Source organism: Clarias gariepinus, chromosome 2 (assembly GCF_024256425.1).
Source record: "Clarias gariepinus isolate MV-2021 ecotype Netherlands chromosome 2, CGAR_prim_01v2, whole genome shotgun sequence".
In the NCBI taxonomy this organism is placed as follows: Eukaryota; Metazoa; Chordata; class Actinopteri; order Siluriformes; family Clariidae; genus Clarias; species Clarias gariepinus.
Window position 1 is genome coordinate 22,769,007 of NC_071101.1, and position 13,867 is coordinate 22,782,873.

Sequence of the window (13,867 nt, forward strand, 5' to 3'; positions counted from 1 at the left end):
CTCCATCAGTCTGTCAAAGAGCGCACTCACAGCTTTGATGAAGTCTCCCAGCGGGTTTACACACACACACGCACACACAGCCGTGGGAATATGTGAGGAGAGTTTTCCGTCCCGACGCACTTGGTTGTGAAGAGGTTAAGAATCCACCAGAACATAAAGAGGGCTACAGTGTGCTGCTCGTCAGAGAAGTAGCTACTAGTTGTTGTGTGAGTTTGCGAGCTCTCACCCTGCTGATGTATGAACGGCATGTCGCGGAGAAAACAGGCGAAGCCGCAGTGCGTCCACATGGATCCTCCTCTACACATGACAGGTAAGTGTCAGGGCTGCGAACACGTGACTCAGGTAGACGAGAATTCACCACCAGTATTAAAAATACAGGGCACTTATGCTTATCTTATGGTCATCATGTCATGCACCAACTCTGAAGATGACACAAGTGGTTAATCTAACTCCCTTTGGAAAAACTTACACACGACTACTTTTCTTTCCCATATTTTTTCTTTACAATCAATCCAAAAATTATAAAATAATAAAATACAGGACATTTTACAGTATAAGAAATGATTGCTAAATTGTAGAGTAAAATCTCTCTCTCTGTCTGTCTATTACAAAGCACTGTAAATAAGTAAATAACACAAGATGCATACAAAATTAATAATATCTAACACATTGTTTTCATAATAAAGTGCATTAAATCTCACTTCTCGCTGTCTCTTTCTCTGCTGCACTCTGCAAACTTAACTTCAGCTCAGTTTATAATTATTTAGGAATCATTGCTGCAGCCACAGTATACTGAGTGAGACAGGCCTATAAGACACGTAGACTACTTTAAATCTAGCTTTTAAAATTACACCTGTTCATTCTGAATAAACTTGATAACAATCAAGTCAGAGATTTTGTCTTAATTTTGTGCAACAATAAAATATCCCATCACTTGCAGAATGATGTTTTACCTAATGACTTTTTTTTTTTAGAAATAAGCCTATTACATTATTTAATGTTTATTAATATATAATTGCTAATTATTTAATTTAATATCCAATTAAATACTTTTAATTAAGTGACAATAATCTTATGTTTTGTTTATTATGATAAATATTAAGTAGTTACATTATTTTGGATTATTATTAGTATTTATGATAACTATTAATGCAATTATTAAGAATAAACCCTAATGGAAATAGATTTTTTATTTTTTTTAATTAACCTGTATTTTAAATCATAGCTACAAATAAGGAAACTTCAACTTCAATGATTGTTCAGAGGATTAAAATAGGGCCATATAAGTTATTGGGAAAAAAAAAAAACATTTATATCACATTAAGCAAGAGCAATGCAACACTTGAACTGATTTATATATACTGTATAATGAAATGAAAATGAATATATATATATTTTCTCCCATTTTCATTTCATTATATGATCCTATAATATTTAACCATTGTAGGATAATTAATAAATATCACAATGTTTTGCTCCTGTAAATTATGTAAGTTGCTTTGACATTTGTATTTAATCGTAATACTGTTTGATTTTGTTAGTGCATGAATTTTATGTCACAATTGTGGTTAATGTTTCATCCAATTAAATATATGTATATTTTACTTTTGTTCTCCAAAGATCATGCAGACTTCAACAAAAACAATCACTGCTCTCAGGCTTGCGAAGTCCATGTGTGCGAGAAATGCTTCGCTGAGTTTTTAAGCATCTCAGATCTCCATGAGCACCAGATGGTTTGCTCTAAGAATCCACTGGTTCTAATAGTGAGTGGAAATGGAAGTTCAACCTCTCTGTCTCCACATATCACATCTAATTCAACTACTCAGAGTAAAGAGGAACGAACAAACAACAGAATAATTACTGAGGAGACTGATGTATTGTATGAAAAAAGATTCAAGGAAAACAGAAAATCATCACCTGTGTCTGGCACCAACAGTAACAGTGACAGTAATTTCCAGTCAGATAATAAGAACAGCAGAGAAAATCAGAGTTCATGCATTGCTTCCCTAACTTCAGATTACTCAACAGTTCTGCCTCAATTGGACTATTTACCTGAACTGAGTAAATTGTCCTCCAGCAACGTCGTCATTGAGAATTTGCAAAGTACAAAAGTGGCTGTGGCTCAGTTCTCTCAGGATGTATGTTTGAATGCCGTGGTTAACAGCAGTAGTGATACCAATTGCACCATGACCATAATGAGTCTGTTTGAGCAACTTGTTGCTGTACAGCAACAGCAGGTGCAGCAGCTGAAGCTCATCGAGCAAATTCGGCAACACATATTACTGTTATCAGCCCAAAATACAGACACATCTGCACCCTCCAGCACCTGCCAAGGAACATCAGAGTTTTCTCTGACCGGCCCTCTAATAACACTTAGCACACACCTGTCCCAGCAGCTAGCACATGCTGCAGGGCTAGCAAAAAGCCTGGTGAGTCAGTCTGCCAGTTTTAGCAAATACAGACAACTAAACCATGCAGGTTTATCCAGCAAACATGATAGCACAGCACTCTTTAGTGTCAGGGATATCACGCTGATGGCAGAATCAGATACAAGCAAACTTGGCATATATCCATCTGTAAAACAATCTGATTATGATGATGCATGTTATGCACAGCCGAGTGGCACAAGTCAGTCACTCTCTCCTGTTTCACCTGAGAGCCCACCAGATGTAACAAATATTCAGAGTCTACCTCAGAGTCCTACTGGAAATTACATCTTTAAAAACTCCTCACCAAGCATTGGGGCAATTGTGGAGGACTTGAATGCCTTGACTGCTTTAGCTCAGCAAAGTAAAGGCAAACTGCCCAATATGACTTCATTTGGACACAAAAGGCCTTTTGATGAAGGTTTGTTTAAACACAAATGCAGATTTTGTGCCAAGGTGTTTGGAAGTGACAGTGCTTTACAGATACATGTACGATCCCACACGGGAGAGAGACCATACAAGTGCAACATATGTGGGAATCGTTTTTCAACTCGGGGAAACCTAAAAGTTCACTTCCAACGTCATAAAGAAAAATATCCAAACATACAAATGAATCCTTATCCAGTTCCAGAGCACTTAGACAATGTTCCAACAAATACCGGCATCCCATATGGTATGTCCATGCTGCCAGATAAGCCTGCGTCCAAGTGGTTAGACTGCAAACCATCTGTGACCGGCCTACCTGGTTTGTTGTTAACTTCATCTTTGCCAAGTCTTCCAAGCATAATTAAAAGAGAGGCACAAGTGGTATCTGTCAGCAGACCTCCTAGTCCTGGTGCATGTGGTTTAAATGGGTTTGAGATATTTGAAAGCAAAATTAGCAATAAAGAAGAATCCAGGAATAATTATTTTACAAAACTAAATGTAAAATATAAAGAACTACAATACCTGAGCACTGAACCATATTCGAACTCCTCTGGAACTAGTTCAGAAGACCACATCAATACTATCAATGCTTCAAACCATACACTTCTGCCTGAGGATATCAAACAAAAATTCGAATTTAAAGGTATCCCAGATTGTATGGACACTTCAGAAACCACCAAGCTTCAGCAACTGGTCGAGAAAATAAACAGGAAAAGTACAGACCCAAATGAGTGTATGATTTGTCATCGTATACTCAGTTGTCAGAGCGCCCTCAAAATGCACTACCGCACACATACAGGTGAGAGACCGTTCAAGTGCAAGATATGTGGACGGGCTTTCACAACCAAAGGCAACCTCAAAACACACTATAGCATCCATTGTACCATGCCACCTTTGAAAGTGCAACATTCTTGCCCCATTTGCCAAGAAAAGTACACAAATGCTATAGTTTTACAACAGCACATACGCATGCACATGGTTAGACAAATCACCAATGTCACACCTCCAGAAGGTTACCAAGAATCTGTAGAACTTGATAAATGCTCGGGAGAAGAAAATAACCTTGATGAGAACCTTTCTGATGATAGCATGGAAATAACAGAGAGGATGTCTGACTTTAAGGATGCAACCTCTTCCCAAGACAGTCTATGTTCACTTTCCACATTATCACAGACTATGAAAACATCTGGAGCAGAGAAAACAATACAAGAGAAAGAAATACTAAATGGCAAAGTAGAGAATGCGTCAATAGAGGCAGATTATTTGTCTCTCAAGTCATATCTTGGTGATGGCCATGCTAGTCAACGATCTAAAAGCCCTGCATTTCCTAAAATTACATATTCCTGGGAATCTTTTTCTAAAAATAGTTTATCGGACAATTATACATCCCCTACATTCGAGACTCAGCAAAACACTTCAGATGCAGAGCCGACTAGCACAGGTCTCACATTTAATTCAACACCTGCTGATATCCTAAAAGGAGGAATGAGTATTAAGTTCCCTTCATGTGAACAGGGAACCTTGAAGAGCAATGCATGTGATGTCTGCAACAAGACGTTTGCCTGTCAGAGTGCCTTGGACATTCACTATCGCAGTCATACCAAAGAGCGACCATTTATATGCACGGCATGTGACAGGGGGTTTTCCACTAAAGGGAACCTAAAACAGCACATGCTGACCCACCAGCTGCGAGATCTACCTTTACAGTTATCTGAACAAGCCAGCGAGAATCTTGCTTCTCCATCAAATCCACTTTATCCCTCTATGGGCCATTTAGGTTGTTCAAAAATGAAAATGGAAGTCAACAGCATCTTAAATAAAGATGTAAAAAATGCAGTATTAGGCATGATAACCTCCTCAGCTCCCTTGCTGACAGTTCTTTCAGCACCACCAGCACCATCTCGGAAAACCTTCAAAGAGCACTTCTGCCGCACTTGTGGAAAGATGTTCTCTTCCTCCAGTGCTTTGCAAATTCATGAAAGGACCCACACTGGAGAGAAGCCTTTTGCTTGCACTGTATGTGCGCGTGCATTCACTACAAAGGGTAATCTGAAGGTAAAAGTCGCATGTGCTATAAATACAGTACTTACTTTATCTGTCGTTAGTATCTATTGATTCAGTTTCTATATACAATTTGTCAAGTGGCAAATGAAAATCTTAAAAGTTTAACATACATTACAACTGGATAATTTTTTTTTTAGAGACTCCAGACATTTTTAAAGCAGTGAAACAATTAAATTAAGTATTTACTTATTAACTGAAGCATTAAATGAAATGGTGATAACATAGAAACATGTTACACTTTCTTGACACTTATTTGCAATAGACCATGCAAAACAAAACAGTGAAAGGCTTAATATTTGACTCATTCAGTGTGCACACCAATCATCATTATTTAAAAAAATATTTTTAAAAAATGTTAAGAAAAAATGTGTGCCAAACTGCAGTTATCACTTTTAAAATGTTACTTTTATTACAGAAGTGGTAATATGAGAAATGCAAGGCTGTAATCCTCAGTTTTTGCATCTTTCTAGGTTCATATGGGAACTCATATGTGGAACGGTTCTTCAGCCCGCAGAGGTCGGAGACTCTCTGTTGAAGGCCCTTTTACTGTCCTAAAGTCCAATCCTGTGAGAATTCCAGACTTGCTCACAAAAGAAACTGTCAGTAACAGCGAGTGTGCTGGCTTTTGGAATCAGTATGTCACGGCTCCTCTCACTACCGGCTTGGCTTTAAAAACCAACGAGATCTCTGTGATTCAGAATGTAAGTATACCTCTAGTGTCTCTTTCTGATGGACGTGGAGGAAACTCACCTATCGGTGGACTCACAGCAAGTCTAGAAAAAGCACAAAATATAGAAAGCAAAAGACATATTCCTTGGATCGAGAGGCTCGGTGAGAATGCGTCATGTTTTCACATTACACCGTTCATTGAGGAGAGTAAAACTGATTAGTATTTCATGAATCTCTCTTCTGGGAATAAACCATCATTTACCTGATTACAATAAATATGAATTATGAATACATATTCTGCATCTTCAAAATAGTCAAGAATTTACACTGTTATGATTTTTTTATTTTTTTTATAAAACAAAGGAACAAAACAAGGACATTTGATTTGTATGTCATCATTTTATTATGACACACTCAGAAACTGTTTCACTGCAATCAGATGTATGTTTTCTAATATATGTTATATAGTTTAATAATTTGATGGCTGATTCATTGTTAATAATATTTAACATTTCATTTTTTGTTATGTGTATTATTTATTAATGTTGATATTTGAAGATTGGTTTTGCTGTTCTGTGAAAATTTTAAATAGGTACAGTAGGCCCAATCAGTGTTTAACTTAACCATGTTCACCAATTCACAAAGTAAGAGGGCTTCGTATTAGAACTATAATACTTGTTAGTATTACTATTTAGTACTAAAAGTATTAATGTTTTATATGTTTATGTTTATATTTTACATATTTGATCCACATCCTATTATGCAACAGTTTACATGTGTTTTTTTATATACTGTGACCAAAATATGATGAATTTGGTGCTATAGCAGGTGTGTGTGTCTCTCTCTCTCTCTGTGTGTCCTTGTGTGCATGCGTGAATGTATGCGTGTGAGCTTGTGTGTGATATTTAATATAATAGTATTATGTCAAAATGTATGAACTGAGTAATCAGGTTTTTGTTTAATATATATATGAGTCCAAGGACGTTTTGGTTTTCTTGACATTGTAGCCAACTTTCTGTCTGTTTCTGTACAATTCAGTGTTTGTTAAATGCTTTTATGAAGAATAACACTTAACAGCTTTAACATAATACTACCAGTGTTTCCACTTGCACAACAAAAGTCATGCCCTTTCACTTGTGATATAAATCTGGGTCACTTTCTCCTCTGAATTTACATTTCAATAAACGCACTAATAATAACACATTGTGCTATACTGAATGATCTTTGCCAATGTAAGGCGATAGCTCTTGTGCTACCTTAACAAAATAAAAGGCCTATTGTTTCGAAAGGTGTACCATTCAGGTATCAGCTACTCAAGTCTCACGACTTGAAAAAACACCATATAGCCAACAGTTGCACAATGTAGGCAGTATTTTTTTGTTAAGTTTCCTTCTTAAACATCGAAAAAGACTTCGATTTGTGCTTATAATTATACGCATGTTCTTTTAACAATGCAAAGATGCAATTTAACCTATGATGTGGTGATAAACTCCATTTCTGTAAAGCAAGCTCTTCTTCCCTCAGAGATATTAACTCTGTTCAGGATCACATTCTAACATATTTATACATCAAATTCAACTGACCCATGAAGACCATTAACTTAGTGTACTGAACGCACCACAGCACCACAATCTCACATATTGAATGAGTTCTGCTTCATCAACCATCAGCCCCCCATTAAGTGTTTCTCCTGGTGACAGCAGCCAGCTGACAGAGGAAACCCAACACCAGCCTGTGTCCATTAGCATTATAAAATGAGCAATCAGCTAGAATGAAGCACAGGGGCTTGTGTTTAAAAACACATCTACTCTGCTCTCCAGATACATATCTGACTCAGACAGATGGGATGCCCTGTGGCAGTCTGAGCTAATGTCTGAATAAAGCAGGAAGGCCGAACAGGAAGTGAAATGGGCATGCTTTTCTTCCCCTTTCTAATTCTTGAGGGAATTAGACAAATGCAGGTTTGGTGCGATTACCCAGAGTATTGCACATGTGTGTTTGTGTGTGTGTGTGTGTGTGTTCAATGATTTCTTATGATCAGAAAAAGTTAAATTAAAAAATATATTTAAAAAACTATATATAATATAGTAATGATAGTAATAATAAAAATAATGGGATGACAACAGCAGCAGCAACAACAATAATAATAATAATAATAATAATAAAAGGTTTCCACTGAATATTTTTGCCATGACTCTATTAGACCACTTTTTATGTCAGCTTGTTGTAAGGACTCATAAATGGCAAACAAAACAAGGCTTTTTCAATTATCACAAATTTCCCTTTAAAACTGCTGATTTCAGCGTGGTGTTTACAATGCAAAGAAAGCAATTCCTTTGTAAGCATTTTCCGCATGATCATCACACTTTTGTTAGCCTGACAATAGAAATATTCAATAACAGAAGAACGGCCAAATCTCCACCAGGGCTTAAACCTATCCACCCCAAACCCTACTACTGATAACACAGTGATTATGGCTTTGTGCTGGCTGCACGTATGGCTCAGATCATATCAGTCATAGAAGCTTAGTCAGTTGTTTCATGACTGTGGGCTCAGGCTGTGTCTGCTTTAGTAAGTTCCAGAGAGAAGAGCTATGCTGGCTTTGCAACTTTCTATTGCAATAAAGTGCGTTATAACACTTTCAGCAAGTCTGTCATCTGTTGGACTGGTATAGGGAGTTTCTTTCGGGGTTCTTTTCCGATTTAATCACAGACTTTTACAATTACTCAAAATAGCAATTAAACAAAGAATTAACTGCTTGTTTTTAGATCATAATTCAAATCAATTCAATTCAATTTTATTTGTATAACACTTTTAACAATTGTCATTGTCGCAAAGCAGCTTTACACAATCAAAAGAATGATTTAATTTGCCTTAAAATTGGTAAGCAGGAATTAAAATGAAGACTCAGAGACAGTGCTAGTATAATCTGTAAAACAAAGATATATGATGAGTTAATTACAGCGATAAAGCTTTTAAAATAAAATTTGAATTTGATCTTTCCTGGTTAGATTTAATCTAGATTTTTTTTTTACTGAAACAAAGACATTTAAAAAAAAAAAGAACTTTTCTCATTTCACCAATTATTCAATAATATATTTGTCTGAACTGCAGATATAGGACTTTTAATGAACTTTTAATATATAGGATTATAAACAAAGCGCATCACAGACATATAAGCACAAACAGTGTGTATGTTTTTCATCTTGCCAGAAATTGGTCATTTTTTCTATCCAAAGACACATACTGTAAAAATTATAATTTGAGTATTAATCGTACTTAATAGAAGTTATACATATAATGTTCAGTAATTTAAGCGCTGACTGGAAAACTGGGTGCTTTAACTTTCTTTTGTTAAAATCATGACAATTTAATCCCTTTTTGACTGACATATACTGTACAGTATATATTATAAGGAGGAACAAAGGAGTTTGTATGTGGAGAAAGCAAATTATCCATGTGTGTTAAATGGCCTAGCTGATTAGATTATGACAGCTGGTGCTCAGTGGGAGAGCAGGAGATAGACACAAGATAGGACCTCCAACTGCAGATGGCAGAGCAGATAGATATCAACCTTTGGATCCGATCAGAAACTTATTATTGAACATATTTCCTGTTGATGATGTTATGTCTTCATAATCTTGCATCTCAAGGTGAACAGCTGATGTATGTGCCCACTCCAAGGGACCAAATAGACACAGCCTTGGACGCTTTTTGCATGTACGGTGAGGTCAATAAGTATTTGATCACCCTGTGATTTTGCAAGTTCTATTACTTAGAAATCATGGAGGGGTCTAGTTTTCAGCATAGGTGCATTTCCACTGTGAGAGACAGAATCTAAAAAGAAAAATCTGGAAATCACATCGTATGATTTTTTTTTACAATTTATTTGTGAATTACTTTATATTATTATTTTTTTAAATATATGGCTCAATTTGGTTTGTTAATTAAAATAAAACATTTATATGGCTAATACATTAAGTCCATCCAGTTTGTATAGATCAACTTTATTCAATTTTAGGGTACTTTGAGCAAAATGTGCAGGACCAACTTATAAAAGTGAAGTAAACATTTTAAATGCTATTTTAGAAAGTTTTAATGGATAAAGGTAGTGATAAGACAGGGGATATGAGTTTAAATCCCAGCACTTGAAAGTGCCAATGTTGTGTTAATGAGCAAGACCCTTACCCCTTAAGTGTTCATTTATATCCTGGCTCAGCTGTAAATCACTAACTTTTGTTGTACTAATTGGCTTTACACAAAAGCTCCAATAAGAAAAATTCACAGCATGACCCACGTGTCTGGCAAAGCTACACGCGCAAATAAATATTTTCTTTTCATTAAACTGACAGTGTCATACCTGTGCAGATTTGTATTCATATGCCCAAGAGGGACCAGTTCTCAGGTCGCATCTGACAATGATGGTAAAACACATGAGAATGATTTTTCCTTCAGGGCACTGTAGCGTTTTCTGTCCCTTTTAATAACAGTCCAGACTTGCCATTATGGTCTCATATCATACACTCCACACCTGCTCTCCCATTCCCATTCCCATTTAAAAAAAAACACCTATGATTTGCCTATGGCCAGGATTTTGACCCTTCTGAGTTTATGTTTGATCCTCCATCACCAGGTCTGTTTATTTGTGTGGAAACCTCTACACCAACCTAGATTAAATCGTCATGACTGCTTTTCATTTTGGATTATAGATAGTGGACTTCAAAGAAGCTTTTGGATTATCCAATACAGGTATAGATCTGACTAAAAGTATTTAAAAAGTATTTTGAATAATACTACAGGTATATAAAAAAGCTCAATACACAGAACTACATAACCATTAAAATATTTTACAATTATTTCATTCCATCAAAATAAATCAGAAAAACCTTCTGTGGATGTTGTTAAAAGTTTTTAATTAAATTTAATTTTCTGTAATGCCTTGAAGTCAGTCCTTGAGGATTGCCAACTCTTCAGATTTGGGGTTCCACACACTCCATAGAATAGAAGCAGCTGCCTGGCAAACCCTTTGAGACGTTACCCTTTATAGAGGAAATTACTTTTCTGTCCGTTTACTTTGCAACAGCAACCCTGCTGCTCCTCTTCCTCAGTATGGGAGAAGCTTCAGACAAAGACAGTGGGCCTAGTTATCCCACACACCACTGGATTTTGACCCAAACCAGCTTGAACAGGGTGGTGTAAAGAGCAATCCCTTGAGTGGCAGGAAATCTGCTGGGAAAGGTTGCTGGAGAAATAGGATCTACAAAGCCTTCATCGAAGTGACAGAGAGGCTTTAATTAACATTAGTTAATCTTCAACGTAAAAAAAAAAAATCAAATTATAACTTGTTTTAACTAACCCAAAATCTAGCCAATTAACCAAGGTGTATTTGATGTTCTGCATTTTCTTGAGCTTAATACTGAAGCTAAGACAATATGGTAGCTGATAGAAATCTGTCACATTGTTATATTTTTTAATAATACCAGCCCTGAATATTCTAAAATAGCTTCAAATAATACTGTCACAACATACAGATTTGTTAAAAGTAAACATTTGGAAAATAACAAGTAGTGTGTTTCCATTTTTAAGTGGGGTTTCATTTTTAAAAATGCTTTATATAGATGAATTGCTATAATTGGACATTTTATAGTTACAAATGTAAGCACTCTGGAGACACTAGATTTGATTTTATGCTCTACTCTACCAGTAATGTCTGAAGCATTCTGATGTTTTTTAGTGACAGTTAATTCTTAACGGAGTATATCAGTTTATTTCAATTGAATGGTATTTGCATGTTTAACAATAAACACCAGTTTCACTTAAACCAGGAGTAGAATTGAATTTACAGGAAATGAACTGTAATTTACAGGGACAATTAAAGGAATCAGACTCAAAAAGGGAATCCATCTTCTTCTGGGTGACACCAGATAATGATATTCTAAAAAAAAATTCCTCCACAGCCTCATGATCTTTGTGATAACAGCAGCAGTTTTTATGTACAAGTTAATACTTTAAGATTATCCACTGATGCTTGGACGTACTCTGTTCTGGGGCAGTGCAAGTTTTATAGTATTCATGTTGAATCATTGATAATAACAGAAATTGACATCATATTTCCTAGAAATGTAACTGTAAGACATCCTTGATTTAAGGATATTGCACCAATATGAAGGCATGTCAGACTTTTATTGCATTCATAAAGATATGAATTCAATTTGCCCTGTCCTGAGCTTGACAAGACTACTGTACATTTCAATGATAAAATCCTATTAGCTAGTCAGCAGATGGACCAAGTGCCACAATGAGACAGTAACACTTCTCACAGCTGGCACGGACAGAGCACACTAACCCGGCATCTGTGGAACAAAACAGGAATTATGTCCCGAACAATAGAAAATGTATGTTTCAAAACTAATAAATAAATGCCAAGCACCAGGCTGCCACGTCAAACAATGGAGTGAATTAAAAATAGTTGCTTGATGCCATTGTTCTCTGTGCAGTGTCGGGGTTATATGCTTATGCCCGTATGAATGAGTGGAGCTGAGAAGGATCACACAGATGCTCTTGTCTCATACAGTGGTTCATGCATCCAAAACTCACAACCATCCCACTATAATTCTCACACACTGTTTTATGTGGTTGCAGAAGAAGTTTGTAAGGGTAAACTGTTACCAGGAATGTTTATAGAAATGAAATCAGCCATACCATTGACTATAATAAAGCAATATTTCACAAGCAAAAGGTAAAAATTAAGTTATACTTAATATGAGGTCAGTTGTGCTTGACATAGACATAGGTTGCAGATGGAGTTTAACATCCAGTATAACAACACAACTGTGAGTTGCTTTCATACAACAGTTTAAATTCAAAATTCAAATTCAAATTTCATAAACAGGAAATTGGTGTAGACTGAAAAAAAAAAAGTCAGTCATTTATTTATGTATCAACATATTTAAATTAAGGGCAGAATGCCCACTCAAATACAATACATTGCTTGGACAAAAAAAAAAAAAAAAAAAATAACAGACTCTAAGACTTCATTTAATCACCTGCAGCTTTGGTTGAACAGTGGCCAGTTCATGTGTGAAAACGATTTCTCATGCTCCCAGAACCACTTCACTTCATTTCACTTCACAATTTGAGTCCTGGAATATGGCCGCGCAATCAGGGAAGAAAAACTCCATTGGTGTGATACCCTGGTCATTCAGTACATTCAGATCATCAGCTGACTTTATTTTATTGTTACGTAGCGCTGATGAGACCTGAACCATCTGGACCGTAGCCTAGACCTGACCAACTGAAGCAACCCGAGATCATTGCTTGCACTTTGGCCACCATGCATGACGGTTGCCTAACTTCATCTTTATGATTGCTTGCAAATATGATCCTTTTTTTTTACTAATTAGTCTTACTAACAAGTGGTTTTCTTATGGCCACACAGCTGTTTAGTCCCAGTCCTGTGAGTTCTCGTCACATTGTGTGTGTATGGAAAGGCACTTACTTCCTCTATTAAACATAGCTATGGTTTTTACTTTACAACTTCACCAAGTGTTTACGTGATCTCCCGTTCTTAACCCAGTTCCAGTAATTTCACATCTTTATAGTTGTTTTCTATGCTGCCCAATAATTTGACCCTTATAAACCTTACAAACTTTTTTGTCCAGGACATGTATACAAGTTTAACAAATGTAAACAAGGGTAAATAATTGTATGACCATGTTAAACTTATTAATAAAAGTTGCATACATTTACGAACTTTTTAATTTCTTGTAGTAAATTACATAATATATAAAAATACCATGAGGCTCAAACCATTTTTTTAATACCACTGTCAATAGTATAACTGATAGCTCAGACAACAAATAACCAAAAGTTTTGTTTATTTTTAATCTTGTATTGAAAACAGATCCTGAAGAAGCCACACTTAGTGATAGCCTATCAGTTGAACGTCACCCACAGTGACGTATACATTCAAAATTTGACCAGTATACTCCTTTTATTTTTTAACTGACAAGTTCTCTTATCTTAATAGATAGGGTAAGTCAAAATATATCTTTAATTTGTCTGTAGAATTTATTTTTATTAACTTTTAGAAAAGACAAAGAATTAATTTAAAATTAGGATAAAGATCAGATCATAAAGATAATCTCCTTGCTTTGAAATACATTTGGTCCTTCTGCCAACAAGCTTTTGTATTCCCTCATGTTTTAGGCTGAGGTAAAAGCCATAAATGCCCCACTATCCTAACGTCTTTATCAGAAGTGAATTTTCATCCGCAAGGGGCT

The 13,867-nt window shown here is 35.9% G+C and overlaps 1 protein-coding gene across 1 annotated transcript; it reads left to right on the forward strand.

Moving 5' to 3' along the window:
* Positions 1-237: 237 nt before the first annotated feature.
* On the forward strand, positions 238-5,831 carry sall1b (spalt-like transcription factor 1b). Its single transcript, XM_053485812.1, has 3 exons — positions 238-310; positions 1,621-4,907; positions 5,387-5,831. The coding sequence occupies exons 1-3, from the start codon at positions 238-240 to the stop codon at positions 5,804-5,806; spliced, it is 3,780 nt and encodes a 1,259-aa protein (XP_053341787.1). The 3' UTR covers positions 5,807-5,831.
* Positions 5,832-13,867: the final 8,036 nt, after the last annotated feature.